We start from the raw sequence: 24043 nt of genomic DNA, 5'->3' as shown, positions 1-24043 counted from the left end.
GCCACAACGCTTTACGTTTAAAGACAGCGGCTGCGCAGCGTTAAAGGGAATCATCAGATATTTTAGAGTCACGTTTGAGCTGGTTTTATTTGTTGTTTTGTATAAAAATTCACACAACATAATAATGGAAGTTCTACGTCCAGCCCTTATCAATATAAATGGAAGAATGTACAGGCGGAATCAGGTGAAAGAGGAACGCTTTGAAGAGGAAGAAGATGATTTTTCTTACGTGGATCCTCCTGGTAAGTTTGTTTATTAGTTTATTTGGATGGATACAGCATAGATAGATTCATAGATTAGAAAAATGGTATACAATAATATACTTTACAATGTAAAGCATACATGATGTGAACATGCACGGTACATCATCATCATCATCATCATAATAATGATGATAATAATATTAATTATTATTATTAGGGTAATAATAATAATAACAATAACAATAACAATAATAATAATTGATAATAATAATAAGTATTGCAAAGTATACATGATGTGAACAGGCAGGTAAATCATTATCAGACTGAATTATATTATATTATATTATATTATATTATATTATATTATATGGTTCTCAATTATATGGTGTAGTAAAAATCATTGCATAAATATAACATCTTCAGTGGTGTAAAGTAACTAAGTACATTTACTCAAGCACTGTACTTAAGTAAAATTGAGGTATTTTTGTTTTACTTTACTGGAGTATTTCCAATGTTCAATACAGTACTTTTACTTCTACTCCACTACATCTCAGACTGGGAAATATTGTACTTTTACTCCACTACATTATTTGAAAACTTTAGTTACTAGTTACTTTGCAGATATAAATGATTATATTATAAAACATACATCAACCACTTCAGCCCTATTTTATACATAGGCTATTTGAAAAAAACACCTTTTGGTACTTTAATTATATTTTAATGCCAATACTTTTGTACTTTTACTCAAGTAACATTTTGAACACAGGCCTTTTACTTGAAAATTATTTTATTTTATGGTATTGCTACTTTTAATTAAAATATCCGAGTACTTCTTCCACCACTGAACATCTTAATTATACCTCAGCGACCATAGTTACAATTTCAGGTTAACAAGCACAGATATACTCTGTCTACACAAACCAAGAAACACTAAACGATGTGCAGTATGTGTACTGTTAGCCGTAATCAAAAAGAAGAATCCATAAGATATTTCTTTAGATTTCTCTGATTTACTTGTTGCCTGTATGAGTTGTAATTATGATTAAACCACAAACATAACATATCCTTACTGTGTTTCCCCTAGCCAGAAGCTGAAGGTGTGGGGGAGGACTGCGCCTTTTTGGAATGTTTTAGGGGGTTTTGGGTTCTCAAAATGCATATTTATGCTCAAACACAATTCATATGTAAACTATACAGATTATTACAGTGCACATGTACTATATAAGACTTTGTCTCCAGATTTAGGAAAATATACTGCCTGAAAGCATTTGAGCATTATATCGATGCATTTGAGCATTGATATAATTATTATTATTATTATTATTTTTTTACAGAAAAAAATCATACTGTGGTGGTCGGATTTAAGGGGTGGCGGCCCGCCACTGCTTAATGCATATCAGAATCAGAATCAGTTTTATTGTCACATCACAGGTTTACAAGGTAAAAAAGTGGGTGAAATTCTTTTTTGTACATCGTTCCCATCGCAACGTTAGTTTCCATAGAAAGAAGAGGGGGGGGGGGGGGGAGAAGAAGAGGGTGGGGGGCAAGTGGGAAGGAGATCAAAACAAGAGAGCAACAGAAGGCCAGACAAGTTATCTACATATTTACAAATTACCTGAGATAATAAAAAACTAAAAAAAACTAAACTAAGGTGCCTGAGCATAGCAGCAATGTATTGTATACTGTGCATGTTATACTTATACTGTGCATGATAGACAATGGACGTTAAGGTGCTTAGAGGAAAAGGAGCACAATAATTTTTTTAAAAAAAAAAGTCAGTGCGTTATACAAGGGATTAAGGTGCAAAAGGTCAGTGCGTGTCCACCTAGAGTGGACTGACCCTAGTATAATCCGCAGGTAGCTCCATGAGGGAGTGCAACAAAAAGTCATTTGTACCTGGTGTAGTCCACAGGTGTGTCCGAGGGGGGGCTAAAGTCCAAGTCATTGTCCCTGGTATAATCCACAGGTGTGTTCAGGAAGAGCCAGAAAAAGTCTGCGCCGCCTGTTGTCAGGCTGCTGAACAAGGCCTATGCCTCATTCAGGCTTATGCCCCATTCAGCATTCTGACAGCAGCCGGATTGAAACTACACCAGAACCTGGTGGTGGAACTCTTGATACTGCGGTAGAGCCCCTTGCCCGGTCGCGGTCGTTGTAGGGGGTTGAACAGTCTGTGACTTGGGTGGTGCTTGTCCTTGATGATGCGCTTGGCTTTGACCACGCACCGCTTTTTGTACAGTTCCTGGAGCGCTGGGAGCTCGAGTCCCATTATCCGCTCTGCCGATCGCACTACTCGTTGTAGGCTGATCTTTTCTCGGGCAGTGCAGTTCCCGTACCAGGCCGTGACACAGCCTGTTAGGATGCCTTCAACAGAACTGTTGTAGTACAGCCTGAGGATGCGATGTCCTACTCCGAGCTTCTTCAGGCGGCGGAGCCAGTACAGTCGCTGCTGAGCCTTTTTCCTCCATATTTTCCATATAGGGGAAACACTGCCTTATGAAGAATGTGACATGATATGAACACAATAATGTATTGAATGTTGTGCACTATGTCTTTAGCTGTGTACAGGCAGGACTGGGCACATTATTATCATAGTGTTTATGATAACTTAAGTGATATGCATTATGCTTGTTGTTTGTCATGTTTAGAAAGCGAAGACTTTCCTGCAGATGAAGCCTGTGATAACAACCACATCGAACAAACTGATAAAGGATTCAGATGCGCCATAGATGTCCCAAGTGTTCTCTACAAGTGAGTTGATGAAACACATTGATGTCAGTTTTATCCTGTTCAGCTGACACTGTGTCTGGACAGCAAGATTCTGTATGTGCCTTTTTTAATTTCTTTCCTTTTCTTTGGTTCTTTTAGATACATCATAGGACAGAAAGGACAGACACGTAAACGTCTGGAGATAGACACTAAAACAACCATCAACATTCCAAAACAAGGCATGGAGGGACAGATTGGTGAGCTTAAACCATTGGCTTAAAGGGATAGTTCACCCCAAAAAAAATTTTTTTCCTATCGATTAGTCACCCCATGGAGACTTGAATCCATGGATATTGCTCTGTTTTTGTCACATTCCTAAGCCAATAATTTGATGACCAGCGGACCGGTAGGCAGCGGTTCCGGTAGGAGACACAAAGGAGACTCTTTGTGTCTCCTACCAGAACCGCTGCCGGTTCTGGTAGGTAATACATTAACCACTTTAGCCCTATTTTATACATAGGCTATTTGAAAATAGCCAATCTACAAGCTCACATCGCGTCGCGACGCGTTGTGATCTTGCATTTTAGTACTTTTACTTTTGGTACTTTAAGTATATTTTGATGCCAATACTTTTGTACTTTTACTCAAGTAACATTTTGAACACAGGCCTTTTACTTGTAACAGAGTATTTTTTTATAATGTGGTATTGCTACTTTTACTTAGGTAAAATATCTGAGTACTTCTTCCACCACTGTTTTCAACACAAACGTTCCATCTTCCCTTTCTGCCCAGTTATCACCGGTTCCCAGAGAGCTGCGGTGGCCTCTGCTCTCACACGAGTCGAGGTCCTCGTCGAGAGCTTCCGCAAGAAGCAGCCGTTCACACACTTCCTGTCGTTTCCTCTGAACGCCGCTCACATCCAGGAAGGCTTTCTGAGGTTCAAAGAGGAGGTCCTGGAGCAGTGTTCACAGGTATACAGCGGACTAAGGTTAACTAGGCCTGTCACAATTATTACATAATCGTCCAATTGCAATTATTTGAGATAATCGCAATTATTTTTGCATAATCGTAATAATCGTTTCAATGTTGAGAAAATGTTCACACATTTTCAAATATAAAAAAAAGCAGAAATTGCAGATTTACAAGCTTACAACGCGTCACGAGTTTGTGGATCTTGTAGATCTATTTCAGTTTTTTTTTTACATGTATAAAATCATTAGATATGTCAATAATTTCTTTGTATGTTTCAGTTATTTGTCATATCTGCCCTGTGCAATTTTTTATTATTATTATTTTATTATTTTTTAATGCCAAACACACAATTAAATCGTTAATCGCAATTATTTGAATGACCATTAATCGTCAACTTAAATTGGTAATCGTGACAGCCCTAGGGTTAATATAACTATCAATTTAATTGATTATAAAAAAATTAAAAAATGTATAAGTTACTAAAAGAATCAATCCCTCTTTCAGGCATGGCATTATAGGTAAACAATTGTTTTATGCAATTTAAAAAATACCATAGTGAAAAATATTTTCACTATTTTTGCATGACACTGCTGTCGGATGAAGTATAACATAACACGTAAGTGGTTAATATATTTGTGTGTATATATATATGTGTGTGTGTGTATATATATATATATATATATATATATATATATATATATATATATATATATAATCTCGATAATTCGATTAATTGAAAAAGTAATCTATAGAATAATCTTTTAAGAAGACCATCGATAGTTGCAGCCCCACAGCGGACAATTTAATAATATCAAAGATGACATTTATGAATAAAGGATGCAGTAAGTATTGTGTGTCCTCAATACCGTGTGCACCTGAAACCTGATCCCAACTGTAACATTGCCGTCGCATATTGTTTTTTCTCCATTGTGTCACATAGGATCATGGAATAGAAGAAAGCATCTTTCAAAACCCTGCCAAGCTTCACCTGACAGTTGGCACCCTGGTTCTGTTAAGTGACCCTGAAGTGACCAAAGCATGTGAACATCTCCAGGAGTGTCAGAACTTCATCAGGTGGGCTTTAGACTCACTGATATGTCTGGCTTCCAGGCAATATACATGTTTTTTAAAGCAAACATTTTTAACTCAAATCTTTGCTTCTGGAGATTCTACAAATGTCTTCTAAATCCTAATTTTTTTTTTTTACTTATGTTGCTATAATATCAGTGGTTCTCAAACTTTTTTCATGTCAAGGGCCACCCAAAATGATATGTATTTGTCCCCCCCGTCTCAAAATATTTTATTTCAGGGACCCCCCTCCCCCCAGAAGCAAAGATTTGAGATAAAAAATGATAAATATATTCAAAGTTTTCATGATCTTTTCCCCCAAAAATAGCAGCTATACAAGCTCATAGCGCGGCACTCGGTGCCGTGCTACGAGCTTGTAGATCGACTATTTTCAAAAGATGTTTATACATTTTATACATTTGAAAACTTGTGAAATGGGACATTCTGCATAATGAGTACTTTCTACTTGTGGCACTTCAAGTACATTTTGATACCAATACTTTTGTACTTTTACTCAAATAAATGTTTAATTCCGGACTTTTACTTGTAACAGAGTCTTTCTACATTGCAGTATTGATACTTTTACTTAAGTAAAAAAAAATCAAGTACTTTTTCCACCACTGCTGTAGTCTGAAGGCTGTCATTAACCATAATATGTGCGTTGCACTGCCCCGCCACCAGAGACATCACTGAGGGGAAGCCTCTACCTCTGGAGGTGACGGGCGTGGAGTACATGAACGACGACCCTGCCGTGGTGGATGTTCTGTATGCCAAGGTCAACGCCAAAGATGGGACCGACAAGTAAGAGGAGACCCCATCCTACATGAATTATAATATCACATGAAGTTTGCCTTGACCTTGATTACGCATCTGATCTGTCATTTTCAGATTTCTTTAGCTATTCGAAAAATAGCAGGTGTGTGTGTGTGACGTGTGTGTGTGTGTGATATGTGATATGTGTTCTCCCTACTGAGAGCATGTTGATTACTGTTGCCTGATTCATACTTATAGATGTGTGACGGTGGCGCGCACTGAAAATATCCAATCCACAAGCTCACAACGTGTCGATGACGTGCGGCGTGTTGTGAGCTCGTATATCGGATGTTTTCAGTTGTGCGACACATAAATCAGGCGGTGTGGTGTCACTTTGCTTCAGGCTGCAGGTGGTCGCTGACCGGCTTGTGGAGCACTTTGTCTCTGCGGGGCTGATGGTCAGGGAATGGGACAGGGTCAAGCTGCACGGCACCGTCATGAACACTCTGTTCAGGAAAGATTCCACAGGTAGGCTAAAAGCAAAAAAAAATAAAAACTAGATTTGTTGTGCAAATTGTATGATGTTACACAAACACAAAAATGGGTTACAAAATCATGGGATAAAAATGTATAAAGAAAAAGGAAAATGTTTCAGTCATGAGATTTTCTCTTTCTTTTAATCCATGTCTTCACTGATCCAATGTCCCCTTTATTTGTCTAATGGCTGTACTTGGAACTGTATAGGGACAGAGGGAGGGGGCAGAATTACAGCACAATTACAACAACACATTCTAGAAGAGAGGCGTCAGGCAGCAATGCTCTCCTCCCTTCTGCTCTCACAACTGTGTTGACATGCACCGGACCGTGTGTTTTCCAGCTACTCGCACAATTGCTTCATTCAGTTTGGCCATGGATCAAGTCCAGCCCTAGCCACCGACCCATGAGTTTTTCTTTTTGCTTTACTGGGCTGCTCAGCAGCAGCAGTACAACACAAAGGAGTGCATGGCAGGTTGACTGCTGACCATATGTTTGCCAGGTCGGGAACAAGGACTGTTGTTTTTGTGTTGACTCAGTCTCCGTGTTGTTGACCTTGTTAAAAATAATATACCGCGGTCTCAGTTTTTCACAAATGAGGTGTGATGCTGATGAGTTTGCCCTCGTCTCTCTTATGGCAAGGAAGCACAACCGGGAAAGCATCTGTGTCTTTTTATTCGATTTTAGCGTTGGTCTATTAAAAAATAGCAGATCTACAAGCTCACAGTGCGTCACTTCGTGCTGCGCTGCGAGCCTGTACAGCTGCTATTTTAGAACATTTTTGAAAATATCTTGAAAGTGTTTGCATTTTGCATTTTTTTAACACAAATCTTCTCTTCTGGGGGTCCCTGGCACAAAACATTTTCGGATGGGGGGGGGAGTCCGTGGCCAAATACATATCAATTGGGGGGTCCTTGACACACAAAAGTTTGAGAACCACTGATTTAGAAGGCATTTGTAGAATCGGCCTCAGGTCTTCTTAATGGCTTAACCCTTTAAGACCTGGAACGCATCTGTGTCATTTTTTGATTTGAGCTAAAAAGCATTATTTTACACTTTGGCTATTAAAAAATAGCAGATATACAAGCTTGTAGATCTGCTATTTTTGAAAAATCGTGAGAATGTGTGCAAACCTTTGAATATATATATTTTTAAAGTGAACATTTTTAACTCAAATATTTGCTTCTGGGGGTCTCTGGAACAAAATATTTTGAGATGGGGGTCCACGGCCAAATACATATAATGTTGGGGGTCCTTGACATGAAAAATATTGAGCACCACTGGTATAGAAACATATGTTTTTCAGAAAACTGTTGGGATTTAGGAGACATGTAGACATGTAATGGGTTAGGTTATCAAGCCTGGCTGCATGTCGGCTAGTTGAACTTGTTTTGTGTTGTTTTAAGTTGTTCAGCATATCCTTTTACTCTCTGTGTTTGTTTGTGCACTTGGTTTCCAGCTGAAGACAGGGGCGGACAAGGAAGACAAAACCTGAAAGACAGAGAGGCGTTTGATGCCAGAAACGTATTAAAGGTCAGCCATCATGTCGTGATGCCACACTCATGCCTGCTACTTCAAATATTACTGAATGCAGTGGTGGAAGAAGTACTCAGATATTTTACTTAAGTAAAAGTAGCAATACCACAATATAAAAATACTCTGTTACAAGTAAAAGGCCTGTGTTCAAAATGTTACTTGAGTAAAGGTACAAAAGTATTGGCATCAAAATATTCTTAAAGTACCAAAAGTAAAAGTACTAAAATGTTTGAAAATAGCAGATCTACAACCTCACAGGTTGTAGATCTACTATTTTCAAATAGCCTAGGTATAAAATAGGGCTTAAGTGGTTAATGGACGTTTTATAATATATATTATATTATGATAATGTATATCTGCAAAGTTTTCAAATAATTGTAGTGGAGTAAAAGTACAATATTTGCCTCTGAGATGTAGTGGAGTAGAAGTAGAATTATTGGAAATACTCCAGTAAAGTAAAAAATACCTCAACATTGTACTGTACTTGAGTACATGTACTTAGTTACTTTACACCACTGGCAGTGAATGACGACATCCAGATATTTGCTAACTTGTTGGCACTGTGGCCAGAACCAAATGTCCAAGAAATGCCACTTGACATTTCTAGTTTATTGTTCTGTCCTTTAGCCAGTTGAAATATAGTTACCCTTAACTGTTCAACATATTTTTGGCATCAATTTGAGGCCCATTATTAAAAAAAAAGGTTAAGTTTGTATTTGGCAGCGACGGTTTAGATTAGAACATACCGTACACCACATTGAGTGTAATTTTAGTGCCTCTGTTATTATGAATCAGCCTGCCCTCTTGTGGTCGCCTCCACCATAAATAAAAAACAGGAACAAATCTTATCTGATGTTCCCACTTCCCAGACAAAAAATTGCACCGGGGTGAGAGTATTGATTTTTGGATAGGCTGAATGCCCTTTGTCTAATATTACTTTTGGCAGAAGACTCCACAGACCTATCGCAACATTCATTTGTAGGAGCCAAAAGTTATTTGTAAATTGGATGCTTTTCTGAAAAACGTTCTTCCTCTGTTCAAATAATGCATGCCAGGCCTTTTGCCATGTCTGTGTGAATGTTGTTATGTATTGTGTACTGTGTATGAATCTGTGCTCCATACCATGTGAACATGGTTGTGACTCGTGAGTTAAATAAATGATGATGATGATGATTGGTAGGCCTATGTATGGGCGTGCCTGGGCCGTAGCGTGGCGGTCCAGGCACCCTAGGCTGCAATGCCAGCCTGACAGCGTGTCGCGGGTTCGACTCCCGATCCCGACGACCTTTGCTGCGTGTCACCCCCCCCCCATCTCTCCCCCCCATTTCCTGTCAGCCTACTATAATCTATCAATAAAGGCAAAAAGTCTTTAGTATGTAATATGGGCGTCCGGGTGGCACAGGAGCAAATAGAGTTCAATAAAGTCCCCATCGGTACCTCTGGCTTGGCCCTGCACTCACAGCTAGGGGTGCAACAGTTAATCAAAGTAATTGATTATAATATTTAAAAAAACGATTGATAATTAAATAGAAATAATTAATAATCAATCCCTATTCTGGGCATGCCATTATAGGTGAAAAGCCTATAATGGCATGCACTCACACGCACACGCACACGCACACACACACACACACACACACACACACACACACACACACACACATTTTAATTATTTATTTGAATCCACAAATTACAATTAATTTTCAGGGAAACAAATATAACGGGGTTGATAGTTCATGGTCCCTAAGGATACACATGGCACCTCCTCCTCCACACGGACAAACTGTCTATAACAGCTGAAACGGAGCAATATTTCGCAAGTTGTTTGGCTTTGTTTTTTGTCATGCCAGCGATTGCTAGGCCACTCGTGGTCAGCTTATATACATGGCCCAGGCTTCCAAATATGAGTACAGAGAATCTGCATCTGTACCCAAGGTTTGTTATGATTCTCAGTAGCGGCTGGTATGCTTATCTTGGTAAGCCTGGTTCATGTACTGTATAGAACACACACACACACACACACACACACACACACACACACACACACACACACACACACACACACACACACACACACACACACACACACACACACACACACACACACACTTTATTTATTTGCAAGACACCATTGTGCGCCAATTCGGGAGGGTGGGAGAAAATCCCCTTGTTATATCTTGTGATACTCATTATAGTGGATATGACAAATTATGCTGTGATTATTTCCACCAAGAATCACACACAAGAGCACCTGCCAAATATCCAATTGGCGGTAACCATAGTAACACCCTGTTTGTGAGCAAGTTTACTCTTTAAAAAAAAAAAAACATTTGTATTCCTTGCCAACAATCTTGTTTGTGTGTAGAGAAGAACAAATCACAAGAATAACAACCAAAGGTAGTCTTTCTTTCCACAAGGCTAAACTCCAAAATACACAGTTGCCATATTAATAACCCTTATGTTGATTATATGGAGGAGTCATCGTGATATGATGATGATATATGACTGTGTTGCAGCTCAGTGATTCCAAACCTGTGGGGGGAAAGTCATGGTATTTTATGGTCATGGTCATGGTATGCATTTTTAAAATACTGTATACTATGTTAGTTCCATTGATCCAAGCCAGAACACGATCGATTGATTGATCATTAAAATAAACATGCTCTGTAAAAATGCCCACATGCTCTGAAAAGGCCTAACCATCTGACCACTTTGGCTGCCCTGTTAAGTGGTCAGCAGTTTTAATTTTGACAGCAAATTTTCATTTAGTTTAGTCATAGTCTTTTGAATAAAATTTCATTTTGTTTTAGTCATATTTTAGTCATCTGAAAAAAATAAGTTTTAGTCGACTAAATATCATACGATTTTTGTCGACTAAATCTTCTAAATTTCGGCGCCAAAAAATATTTTGGCAGGCTTTGATGGCGTCGTAATGGCAGATTTTACACTTGGTCGCATGCTGAAAATAGCCGATCTACAAGCTCACCACAACGCGAGTTGTAGATCTGCAATTTTCAGAGCGCAACACCTGAGTGCAACCAAACATAAAATGAGTTCTACTGGATCTCTCCTTCACTAGTCCTTCCACATTCTTGTCTAGGTTCTATTTGTTGACGAAATTGTCAATATATTTAGTCTTAGTATTAGTCGTCATAGCTTCGTTTTTATTGAGTTTTCGTCAGTGAAAAAAGGTAGTTGACGAACATTTTTCGTCGTGGTTTTAGTCGACGAAATTAACACCCGGGTGCCAGACTCGGCTCTTTACAGCACGATGCACCGTCCGAAAAAATTAGCTATGAGGTTTTGCATTCGCGTTTAGATGCGATTCATAGTGACATCTTTTGCTCTGTCATTGTAGAACTTTGGCGCCTATCAGTTTGGAGAGTTTGACCTGGCTGCTGTCCACCTGTCCCAGAGGTATTCAACGGATTGCACTGGCTACTACACGTCTGCTGGCAGCATCAGACTCCCAGTCCCATGATCATCATTTACTCAGGTAAACGATATACTGTAGCAGAGAATCGGTGGTGTAAAGTAACTAAGTACGTTTACTCAAGTACTGTACTTAAGTACAATGGTGAGGTATTTTTTACTTTACTGGAGTATTTCCCGTTTTCAGTACTTTTTCTTCTCCTCCGCTACATCTTGGAGGCAAATATTATACTTTTACTCCACTGTAATTATTTGAAAACTTTAGTAGTCAGGGGATATTAGCAGAAAGATTTCCAATCTTGGAATAAATTCCTTACCAAAAAAAATCTTCACCAATGTGTTTGTAAAGGTGTCTAGTAACACATCTCACAAAGACTGAAATTCAGTTTCCCTAGGAGAATTTTTGACAGCTGCTGAAAGTTGGGGTACCCACCATTTCCCTGCATTTCCATGCAGGGCAAAACAAATCCAATTTTAATTCTGTTTTAAGTAGCATGTGAGGGGTCAAACTAGGGTGTTTTTATGATTCTGAATCCATTGCAAGCATTTGTTTTGCACCAAAACCACTCCTTGGGCTAAAAACGGCCATAGCCACCCTTGTCCAGGTATACTTTTTGTGTAAAAAGCCCATTGAGATTGGGCTGTTTTTAGCCCAAGGAGTGGTTTTGGTGCAAAACAAATGCTTGCAATGGATTCAGAATCATAAAAACACCCTAGTTTGACCCCTCACATGCTACTTAAAACAGAATTAAAATTATAATTTTTTTGCCCTGCATGGAAATGCAGGGAAATGGTGGGTACCCCAACTTTCAGCAGCTGTCAAAAATTCTCCTAGGGAAACTGAATTTCAGTCTTTGTGAGATGTGTTACTAGACACCTTTACAAACACATTGGTGAAGATTTTTTTTTGTAAGGAATTTATTCCAAGATTGGAAATCTTTCTGCTAATATCCCCTGACTATAGTTACTAGTTACTTTGTAGATTTGGATTATTATTTCTATTATTGTTATTATTATTATGACAATGCGTGCGGCGCATTGTGAGCTTGTACATTTTTATGCAATTTATACATTTGAAATCTTGTGAAATGGGACATTCTGCATAATGAGTACTTTCTGCTTTTGATATTTTATGTACATTTTGATACCAATACTTTTACTCAAGTACATTTTGAATTCCAGACTTTTACTTGTAACAGAGTATTTCTACATTGCAGTATTGATACTTTTACTTGAGTAAAACATTTGAATACTTTATCCACCACTGCAGAAAATGCACATTTAAATTTCCAGCCCAAGATAGTGATGCTCACGGTCTAAATATCAGTGTCCAGTAGGTGGCAGTATAAGGTATTAAATGAATGGAGAGGGATGTTATTGTTAAATGCCACCTCACAGTTATCAACCAAATGAAGGATGGTCGCCAGCCTAAAATGTTTCTGCTCACTGAGCAATTGAGCAGAGTTTATTCAACAGATAAAACATGCACAGTCACACACTCATTCTGAAATGCTCCATTCTGAATGACTTGAGTTTATGTAGAGAATTTGTTTCCAAGCAAGTTTTTATATTTTTCTCCATACTCGGTGCCTTTTATCCAAAGTGCTTTACATTGTGTTTTACATTGTGTTTTACATTCACTCATTCACACATTCACACACACACACACACACGCACGCACGCACGCACGCACGCACGCACGAGCGCGCCATTCCGTGGTATCGGAATGGCATAGACTGGCATTCTCACCGATACCAGCATTTCAGGCAATATCGGCAGCTTTTCCCATACTGGTATCCTTATCGGAACAACTCTAATCTAGCCTGGTTCCAGACGAATCTGCCTTTGCAAAATTGCATCGCACTTTAGCCCTCGGCAGATTAGGTCTGGCCCCCCTTAATAGAGATTTCATTTCTCTCCCTCCGAAGTCGTGAGGGACCAATCAGGGCCCAGTATCCAAATGTGGGCGGGCTTATCACCTTATTTGGAGCAATGACGTACAAGGAAGCACTGCTCTGATTGGTTCGTACAAGGAAGCACTGCTCTGATTGGTTTAGGTCTAACCAATAGAGTCCGTTTGGATCTTTTTGTAACCGCCCCTTGGAAAAAAATCTATCGTTGATAGGGACCAGACTAATGTCCACGCAGTGTGTCGTGTGATATTGTCTGGCCACGCGAGGCTAACTCTAATCAGGAGCAGTTCAATGTCTTTGCTCAAGGACACTTCAGCAGAGCTGGGGATCGAACCCGGCAACGTTGCAGTTTCACTGACACATCATTTCTTTCATGAGAGAGCTCCCTGCTAAGAACCCCCACCCCCCCACCGCCTCCAGTAAGCAGAACAGAACCAAACTCTGTTCAACACTTTAATCATCTCTGTTTTGTTCATAGATTTTTGGATAAAATCCAAAATGCTGATTTTCCTTTTTGTGACCTGTGTTTTTTTTTTTATAGCTACATTACATATTTGGAATGAAGTTTGTTGGAATGAAGTCTGCATAGAGAGCTCTATCGTTCTCTATGCAGAGACAGTATGTAGGTTGGTCAGTTCTGTATATAGAATGCTAATTGTATGCATACTGTAGTGTACATTCTCCTAGTAAAACACCATCAGCCTATCATCCCATAGCCTGCTTGCAATGGTGCATGTGACATATCTAATTAAAACAGTTACAAAATGACTACATGCATATAGTGCTATGAGCTTGTATATCTGCTATTTTTGAAAAATCGTGAAAATGTGTGCAAATCTTTGAATATATATATATTTAAAGCAAACATTTGTAAGATTTGAGTCAAAAAAAGTCCCTTTGAAAAATATTTACTGTATATTCAAATATTTGCACAAATGTTCAAGATTTTTCAAAAACAGCAGATCTACAAGCTCATAGCGCGGCACTCGGTGCCGCGCTATGAGCTTGTATATCTGCCGTTTTTGAATAGCCAAAGTATAAAATAATGGATAAAGTGGTTACGCGGATGCGTTCCCGGTTTGAATGGGTTTAATCCATGGATACCATTGACTTGTTTGTTTGCCAGCAGTGTCCTTCCTGTGCCGTCCATATAACCTTGTTCCTATCTCGTCCCGGTCGTCTGAGCCCGACATTGAATACAGGCATCGGTTTCAAGAGACAGAGAGATGGTCCCTGTCCCTGTCACAGCTCGGCCCCTCTGGGCCAGACTCCTGTTCTTTGCCCGTTGCCCTGTTCTGACCCCCCCCCCCCACCCTACCCCCCGCTGTGGGGGGGATGCCCGCTGCTTGGCATGCACCAGGGCAATCGCAGGCTGGCCACGAGTTTGCACTGATTGGCGCCGAGGGCCTTTTTTTTCTGTGTCCGTCTGCTCTGCCAAGCCCTGGACTGCTCACCAAATATTTCAATGGTTGAGAGTGTGTCGGGCAAAAGTAGAGAAACTAGCCGAGCGTGTAGATTATTTTTGAAACTTTTTTTTTAAAGGGACTACACCATGATTTTTTACTTTTTCTTCTTTTTTGTGTGTTTTAGTCTCCCCTACCTCTCTTCTATCCCCAAAAATACCCCAGTTTGAACACTCAGGCTTTCACAGCAAATCTGGGGTTTTCTGTAAATTGGTCTCAAAACAGGCCAAACTGATTTACACCCTGACGTGACGTCACGTCAGGGTACAATCCCTCCCGTTTTTCAGTTCCAACCAAAAAAAAAAAAAAAAACTTTTTCTTATTTTACATTTTTTTACTTTTTCCACACAGAACCAGGAGATAACATGCATACAAACTGGCTCAATAGCGCCCCATGCCAAACAGGACAATGTGGTATTGCAGGTGAAAGTGCTTTATAAGCCAGAGAGAAGTTAGTTGCAATGAGTATATCTGAGGCTTGATTTAGGCTCAAACCTTTTGAAAAACATTTGAGGGACATAAACAATATGATATTAAATATTATTTTATTATTCTAAATTCATGGTGTAGATCCTTTAAGTGAAAGATGAATTGTATCTGTCTGTTTGTAACCAATGAATAGTATTAACAAGAGTTTGTGACTAAACTACATTGGATACATTAGAATGTCCATTTTCTGAAAAGTTACAGTTTTTACACAAGTTCCTTCATCAGGCAACACAAGCAGACCTTCCGGGCATTGTCCGTGGCACATCGTTAGCCATGAAAGTTACTTTTTGGACCTGCCATGGAAAGAGGGCCTAATCAGCTACTGCCCTGGCTCCAAGCAACATGCTTGTTAGTAGATCAGGGCTACACATCTAGCATAATGGAACGGACACAACACGATTATGTCTGGGAAATGCCAATATTTCTAGCTTGTAAACACACACGCACACACGCACACATACTGTACACATACACATACACATACACATACACACAGAGGATCATTTGCAAGCTGATGAAGTCAGATGGCACGCTCTTGCTTCTTTGTGTGCAACAGTTAAACAAGCTAATTGAATATAAAACGTTTTCTGTAATCAATCATTTCAATTTGATTAAAAAAAAGAGTTGTAGGCTATATCTGATATATTCAAAAAAAAAATACATGACACTGTTGTGTGCTGAAGTATAAAATAGGGCTTAAGTGGTTCATCGACTCGTTGATATATAAATGTTTTTAAAAACATAAACATAAAAAAAGCTTCTTGATTACTCAAAAAGTAATTGATAGAATAATCATTAGAAAAATAATCAATAGTTGCAGCCCTACAACAGACAGATGTCCAATAATACATCTGCTCAAAACACACCAAGAAACCTAAGTCAGTTTATGCAGAGGAAATACTGTGGTAGCGAGAGGTTTATCCTGTATGAGATTTCAGGAGGAATCTCATGCTCTATTTCAGGGGTCGGCAACTTTGATGATGGAGAGGGCCACTATTTTTCCACACTCACTCCAGAGGGCCACATTGCATATACTGCACAGAAACCTCTTATCTCCGTATTTTAAACTTTTTCGTAATTAATGCCCTACTTCGTCATTCTATGTCACACAAAAGTAACAAAAATAGCCGATCTACAAGCTCAAAACACGTCATGACGTGTTTTGAGCTTGTAGATCTGCTATTTTAGCTATTTTTTTTAATCCTGAATGCTATTTGAATCCTGAATAATGTTTTGCTATTTTTGAATTGGAATCAATTTAAAAAAATCTTTTTTTCAAATGCATTTTGTTATACTTATGTTCACTTTATGAACTTAAAGGGATATTTCACTTTCAAAAAAACTTTTGGTCATTGTATCATCTACTCAGGCCTTTGTGAGCCCCCCAGACAGTTTTTAAGTTGCTCGATTCAGTATTTAGATATCTGATATTCATTTTATCAGACACGCCCCCTTCCTATACAAACCCAAACTTCAAACTCCATTTTAACCATGTTAGATTCATCAAAAACACCCGTCCTTGGTTCTGGTGACTCATACCGCCACCCTAATACACGAGGGGCCGTGTTTTTTCAATCACTTGTTTAATTTATTTTTAATATTTATTTTGGAAAATGAAAAAAATAAAACTCAATAAAAAAAATTCAATCAAATAAATGAAAAAAAATTTCGGAAAAACACGGCCCCCTCACGTATTAGGAGGGCAGGGTGAGTCACCAGAACCAAGGTCGGGTGTTTTCGATGATTCTAACATGGTTAAAATGGAGTTTGAAGTTACAATGGGTTTGTATAGGAAGGGGGCGTGTCTGATTAAATGAATATCAAATATCTAAATACTGAATCGAGCAACTTAAAAACTGTCTGGAGGGCTCACAAAGGTAGACGACAAAAATACCAAAAGTTTTTTTGAAAGTGAAATATCCCTTTAAATACAAAAATACAAATACATTGTATACATTTTATACTAATATAGACTGAAGTAATTAAAGCGGTTCATGTTTGGAATTGTAACCGCTGAAATCAATAATTATAACAGTATTCCGATATTAACCTGCGGGCCGCATTAAGTGAAGGTGGGGGCCGCATGTGGCCCCCAGGCTGCTAGTTGCCCATGTATGCTCTATTTAGATGTGTGCGTGTGTGCAGTTTTTTTAATGCATAGTTAAAATGGCCCTGCACATTATGACACTTATTAAATTAAAATACATACTCACTCTAGTTCATAGATAGCTCTTGTTGTCCGGGACTGTGAAAGGGGACATGTTTTTCATTTTCGTAGATGTTCGGGTTAACTTGCGTTTGTGTTCAAGTGTGTTCATAGATGCTAGTCTTGCATCTTTTGTTTCTTATGTCCCCGGATGCCTCTCTGAGGCCTAATTAGTCCGTTCTCTGCTTCCTGCAGAGGGATGTTCCCACCCTGACCCTAGAGGATTCACCAATGCGCACGACGTGTCCCCTTTCAGCAAGAGACTGATAAAAGACGTTTCACCGCCCGCTCCGCGGAGCCACCGGGATTCGCTATACTCGGATCTTTCATTGTCTTTTGAATTCCTCCTTTCGGCAGCATCAAACACAAGCGTTACATGGACCCTTACATGTCCATTTGGTTCCATTTGTACACTCTTTGGAGCTAAAATTAACGCTGTCAAGTATGTGTCAATTGCGGAAAGGAAAGGAATGGAAGCCAATGGCTTCATGGAATGTAAAAATGTTTTTTTTTTTAAGGTTCCCAAGCCATTTGGCCCATCTCTTGTTTCTGTAGCGTGAGGCGGCTTAATGTACAACTACATCCCCCAGCCACGATGTACAAGTACACCGCCTGGACATGAGGCTAGTATTTTGCAGGGACATATACCCCCAATCCAACACTTGATGCCGAGTGCCAAGCAGGGGTACACTGGGTACCTTTTTTATAGTCTTTGGTATGACTCGTCTTGGGGAATGAACCCTGCAGACCTCCCAATCTCAGGGTGGACACTCTTTAACGACAAGGCCAATGAGCTGGTCAGAATTTGTAGGCAGTAATGTAATGCAAAAACACATGGTTCATTCTCTGTAGTATACATTTAAGGGTTAGGGGTTATACGTACATTTAACGGTTATGCAATGCGAGAGTGCAGACTAGCCAACACCAACTCGGTACTCCTGAATCGCTGCTCTTGTCTAGCATCAGGGTCTTGGGCAGTGTTGTTAGCTCCGCTGTCACGACGCAGCGCGTCTACGTAGGTGTGGGTACGCCTCTTTCCTTTCCTGGCTGTGCCCTGCGTTGGCTCCCACAGTGTCAGTTTGCTTGCCACCAAGTTCCGGGTGCCTGACGCAGTGCCCAGCCAGCCTCATCCTTGTCTGTCTCTGACCTTGTCTTTCTGTGACCTGTGGTATAGGTCCCTGTACCACAATAAGTGCCATTCGTAGCGTTCTTGTGTAGACACCATCCAGGGCCCCTTTCCTGCTGTGCTGTGAGCGTCCATGTCTCGGCCCCCATACAGCAGCATCAGTGGTGAAAAGTACATTTAGACTGTACTGAAGTACAATTTTGAGGTACTTCTACTTTACTGGAGTATTTCCCATTTTCAATACTTTTACTTCTACTCCACTACATCTCAGAGGCAAATATTGTACTTTTACTCCACCACAATTATTTGAAAACGTTAGTTACTAGTTACTTTGCAGTAAATTATGACATTATAAAACATACATTAACCACTTTTGCCCTATTTTATACCTAGGCTATTTGAAAATGAGCTGATCTATAAGCTCACAACGTGTCTCATCGCGACGCGTTGTGAGCTTGTAGATCTGCTATTTTCAAACATTTGAGTACTTTTACTTTTGGTACTTTAAGTACATTTTGATACCAATACTTTTGTACTTTTACTCAAGTAAATTTTGAATTCCGGACTTTTACTTACAGAGTACTTCTACATTGCAGTATTGATACTTTTACTTAAGTGAGACATTTGGGTACTTTTCCCACCACTGACTGAGCAGCATTGACTCTACTGCAGCTACAAACAGCCTCTTGAGGTTCTTCTCTCTCTTGTCAGATTTCCACGCTTCTCCTCATCCCATGCAGGGCATTCCAGGCCAGTATCTTTGCAGTTCAATTATCTCTGCAGGCATTTTAAAGCTGATCTCGTTTTAAGTGGGAGTGTGTGCGTACAGCATGTTAATCACAGGCTAAATGTTGACGTGTGATTTATGTTTCAGCCGATGCGCTGGAAGGGAGGGTGACATCGTGGGGGTCATGTTTACTAGGGCAGTGTTGTAAAATGTTTTGCCTAGAGAGGCAGCAAGCCTATGCAGTGTTATATGTCCCTAGGTGATAAGACATGCTACCTACAATTTGGATCTGGGACTTTATGTAGTCAGCCTTGGATAGAGGGTCGTCTATACTTGGTCAGATGACAAAGTAATAAAGTATAGACCCCTGGGAGACCTCTGTCATCCCAGTCAGTGGTTCTCAACCTGTGGGTCGGGATCCTCAGACTGTCCCCAGATGACAGTCTGGGGGTCCCGACAGTCTGGGGTAAAGTTACAATTTAAAGATTTTTTTCAGTTCAGTTCAGTTCAGTTCAGTTTATTTCCAGCTCTTTTGGACAAACAGAAAGATACATATATACACAAGTGCATTAATGCAAATTTGAAAAGTCATAATCACAAGAAAAAAGGAGGTCCAAGGCACAAGTTCGTGTACATGAAGTGTCCAAGTGAAGTGTCCAAGTCTTAAAAAGACTTTTAAGACTTTTAAAATACCTAAATAAATGAAATGAAGAACGACCATGACTGCATCAAAAGTAATCAACAATCTATACTATAAAAACTGGCCAAACATTGGCCAAATTGTAAAATAATTTAAGGAAGAGGCCGAAAATAGCTGATCTACAAGCTCACGTTGCGAGGCGTTGTGACCTTGTAGATCTGCTATTTCCACAATATTTATCTGTGGGAACTGAGTCAAACAAAATGTAATGCCTCAACTCCTACATTCCAAGTGCTTATCAGGCTGGGGGGTCCCCAGTTCAAATATGATTATTTTGGGGGGTCCCCAGTTCAAATATGATTATGTTGGGGGGTCCTCAGTTCAAATATGATTATGTTGGGGGGTCGTGGCCTGAAAATGTTGAGAACCACTGATCTAAGTATATAGGGTTGAAGTGGTTAATATCCACCATCCTTGAAAACTGATGCTTTCCTCATAGTTTGTCTTGAAAATCATGTTTTTTGATAATTAGCATATTTAATTTCATGCCCGTTTTCAAAATTAGTCTTTTATCTCGAAAGCTGCTTTAGAAACGCTTTCTCTCTCTATCAATGTCAAAAATGTCAAGAAATATTGCAAATTGATATTCAAGACCACACCGTCCAGCTTTCCACGGTGTAATTACACATGTAATCTTGATCAAGGATTTGGTTTTGCAACATATGTGAGTCTGTGTGTGTGTGTGTGTGTGGGGGGGGGGGTCAGAGACCTTTGACCTTTTAAGATGGTAGCCATGTTTGATGTACATGATCGGAGTGACTGAGGCACGCGTGAAACCGATTAAGCTGTTAATTACTTTCTACGGTCAGGGTAACTATGGATCCTACCTGTTAAACCGCTAATGCTTAGAGGGTTAATTTTAACTGAGCGGCACACGCTATGCATTAGGGCTACCGACCCCCATAACTCTGAGGCCTCGTTCAGACGATAACGGTCTCTAGAGAAAGTGGCAAAATAAAATATCATCAGATGTGCCTTCCGTTTAGACGGCAACAGCGTTTTCGTGGGGTTGAAACCGCAACAAAGTGAAACCCCCTTCCAGAGTGGAAATCTTTGAAAACGCTCCGCCTTGCGTCTCCGTGTAAACATACGGGGGAAGCGGCAAAACGTGTGACGTCATGGCGCGTATGCTATTAGATCGATGTGAACAAACAGCTGTGATAGGAAGTAGAACGGAAGTGGTTCAAAGATTTTTACAAACGTTTACAATATTTCAAAAAAAGCAGATCTACAAGCTCGTAGTGCAGCACTAAGTGACGTGCTATGAGCTTGTATATCTGCTATTTTTGAATAGCCAAAGTATAAAATAATGTTTACAGTGGTTAAAATTTAAAGTGACACAGATGCTTTACTGAGGATTTAACAGTGTAGATTGGGGGTCCCACAGAGTTCCATTTGTACACTCTCAGAGTTACAGACCCGTAAAAGGGTCCATTTCGACCCCCTGGTGGTCCACCGAACCCGACGTTGAGAACCGGTGTTTTACACACCAACCTATAAAAAGAAGGAACTTGACGTAAATCGCACACATCTAACACCGTGCTGACATTCCGGCAGGCTTGCCTGATAACCATAGTGTCAGGTTGTCCTATTAACGGGCATGAATAATAAGATTGTTTGCTTTCTTAGGAGGCTGTTGGCAGGCTTAAAAAGAGAAGAGAGAGAGAGAGAGAACAGTGCCGGTATACAAATGCCCCCCCTCTCAAGCAGATCCCAGCGAATCTTAACTGGATATCATTAGCGCTGAAATATGACAGGCACACCTTCCTCGGGATCGGCAGTGTTCCATTATGTTTGACGCGACGCTCGAGTTGAGTGCCACTGGCGTTTGCGTTCCACACTAATCACCGTCTTCGCTAATGGGCGCCAAAAAAAAAAAGGGCCCTTGATGGACAGACACCCGAGTCTGGAGGATTTTTGAAACGTCTCTATGCTTGGTTGGTGTGTCTCTCTACCGGGGCGAAGCAGGCTGGTGATCCACCCCGCAGCAGTCTTTTTATCATTCAGAGTGCTGAGTGCGGAGACACTACCTGCAGCTGTCAGTGTGTGTTTACCACTGGATCCATCCACATCAGAGGAGAGAAAGAGAGCCACGGCCACTCGGTGTGTTTGAACAGTATACTGTAGCTTGTCAGCCAGGAAAGGGCTGGCTTTTGTGTTGTGTATTCTGCACAGATGATGAAAACGTGCTGGACTCACTCACAGACCCTTTTGCTTGTAGGGTGTGGTCGCAAGCGTTCACAGATACTGTAAGAAGAGCGCCTGCGAGAATTAACCACATATGAACCCTAGCGTCCCTGTTCTAGGGGAGCATTTGTCAAAAAATAGGTGAATGTTCCACCTATTTTGTGAGGTTGTAGAAAATAGCCAATCTACGAGCTTGTAGCCTATTTTCATTGAACAGATTTGGTGTAGTGGGAAAATGGTGTAGTGGAAAAATACAGACCCCTGGGGGACCGCGATCAACAGAGTATGTAGGGTTTCAGTGGTTAAGAGTGAAGCTGGAACTTTTGAAAGTGTGGCTTATTTGCTCTAAGAAGATTAATATCTCTCTTCTCAACCGGCAGCTCTTACAATCAGTCATGTTGTCTCTTATCAGTTTCAGTCTTTTAATGTGCATCGAGGGAATTTGTCACTCACTTCATTCATCTCTCGCCATCACCCACTGCTGTGTCGTGCAAGTGTAGAATCCCTGTATAGTTTGCTGTAGTTAATTTTATTGTCAGGCCGGATGAGGCTGATTTTGTTCTGTTTTTCTGCTAGCAGTAGATCATGCAGTAGATGTAAAATAAATCATCCGCTGGGACGGACAATGTGTGAGTTTGAAATATCAGTCACGTTTCTGTCTATTGTTCACTTTTAATTGAAGAGGTACTGCAAACTCTGGCATCCTGGATGTGGCTGCCTGCACTACAAAACAGACTGCTCTCCTGCACTTTTAATAGCCGTGTGACCCAGTTTGAACCCAGATGAATTAAATCTATACACGTTTTTTTCACAGAGTCGACTTGATTTAAAGGGATAGTTACGTGTTTTTTTTATGTTCGGAAGCTTATTGAGAAATGTCCACTGAAAGCTTTTCGGCATTTTGTATAAATATTAGTGGAAACAAATGGAATTGGCCTGCCAGCAAACAAAAAACTGTTACTGGCTAGTTGATTACATTTGTGTTTTGTTTATTTTTTTATGTATATCAGCAGTAGGGCCCTTGAGCTAATGCTGCTTTGTGAAAAAGCAATTATAGACTTATGGCTGTTGTTCTGAAACAATTAGTTGAGAGTAGGATCCTTAGGAAATGAAACGCATTAATAATTACAGCAGATAGTGCACTTGTTTTGTTTATTTTACTTTTGCTGTAAACCGTACATAATTCTAAAACTAATGTGCCTGACAAAATAAAGCTGAAATAAATGTAAATTCCTTCATTATCCGTTCTCTGGTGTAGCCCTTGTATGGGTATTTTCACACTGTATGCACTGTATGACTTGTACTGTATGTTGGTGTGGAGTGGACGTGTGTTGCTTCAGTTATAGCCGCATGATAAATAATTAATATTACTGCTGATTATGTGTTGTGTAGGTCACAGATGAATACTGCGACAAGATGGGAGGTGTTCAGCCAGGCCTGCTGTCGAAGGCGGAGGAACTCTGTGTTCCTCCATTCCTTGACCACGGTCCATATGGGCCACCGGGTGTTGTCTGCATCATGGAGGGGCATTAATCACGTCAACACCACCACCACCGCTCACGCAAAGTCTTCATCAAGTTGTTTATCTGAGGCATTTATGCATATTTGCTTGAACATGAACTTAAGCAATATGTACATATGTTTTGGGTTGTAATTCTCCCTCTTGGGTACCATAAGATGCTGTATTTTTTTGGTACAGGCTGTTGAACATTTGCCAAAATAAACAACAGACTGCAAACCAGCTATGCTTGGCCTGCCTGTAATTAAGTGTCGTAAACAGCTTTAGAATTTCTAAAGCTGTTCTTAACCGAGGTATTGTGTCATGTGTGCAATACGCACAGCCGGGATAAAGAACAAAAGGCTGCATCTGGGCTTTGTGGGATGCATGGCGCATTTGTCAGACAGGACAGGATTTGCTTGTGTTGTGCGGATGGCATATATTTATAGATAAGCAATTCTGTAATAATGCAAAGTGTGCAGTCTCGTGTTATTCAAATCAAAGGCCCCTCCCTTGTCCCTTCAACT

At 40.1% G+C, this 24043-nt stretch overlaps 1 protein-coding gene across 1 annotated transcript; it reads left to right on the top strand.

Moving 5' to 3' along the window:
* The first annotated feature begins 42 nt into the window (after positions 1-42).
* On the top strand, positions 43-23747 carry ascc1 (activating signal cointegrator 1 complex subunit 1). Its single transcript, XM_080456356.1, has 10 exons — positions 43-242; positions 2852-2954; positions 3072-3169; positions 3705-3883; positions 4825-4958; positions 5634-5753; positions 6109-6233; positions 7699-7772; positions 11134-11271; positions 23411-23747. Exons 1-9 carry the CDS (start codon positions 125-127, stop codon positions 11254-11256), a joined length of 1074 nt encoding a protein of 357 aa, XP_080312482.1. The 5' UTR covers positions 43-124; the 3' UTR covers positions 11257-11271; positions 23411-23747.
* Positions 23748-24043: the final 296 nt, after the last annotated feature.

Source organism: Gymnoscopelus braueri (genome assembly GCF_963280865.1).
Source record: "Gymnoscopelus braueri genome assembly, chromosome: 17".
NCBI classification, from domain to species: Eukaryota; Metazoa; Chordata; class Actinopteri; order Myctophiformes; family Myctophidae; genus Gymnoscopelus; species Gymnoscopelus braueri.
The sequence above is the reverse complement of the archived record's forward strand: the minus strand, read 5'-3'. Positions and strand labels throughout refer to the sequence as shown.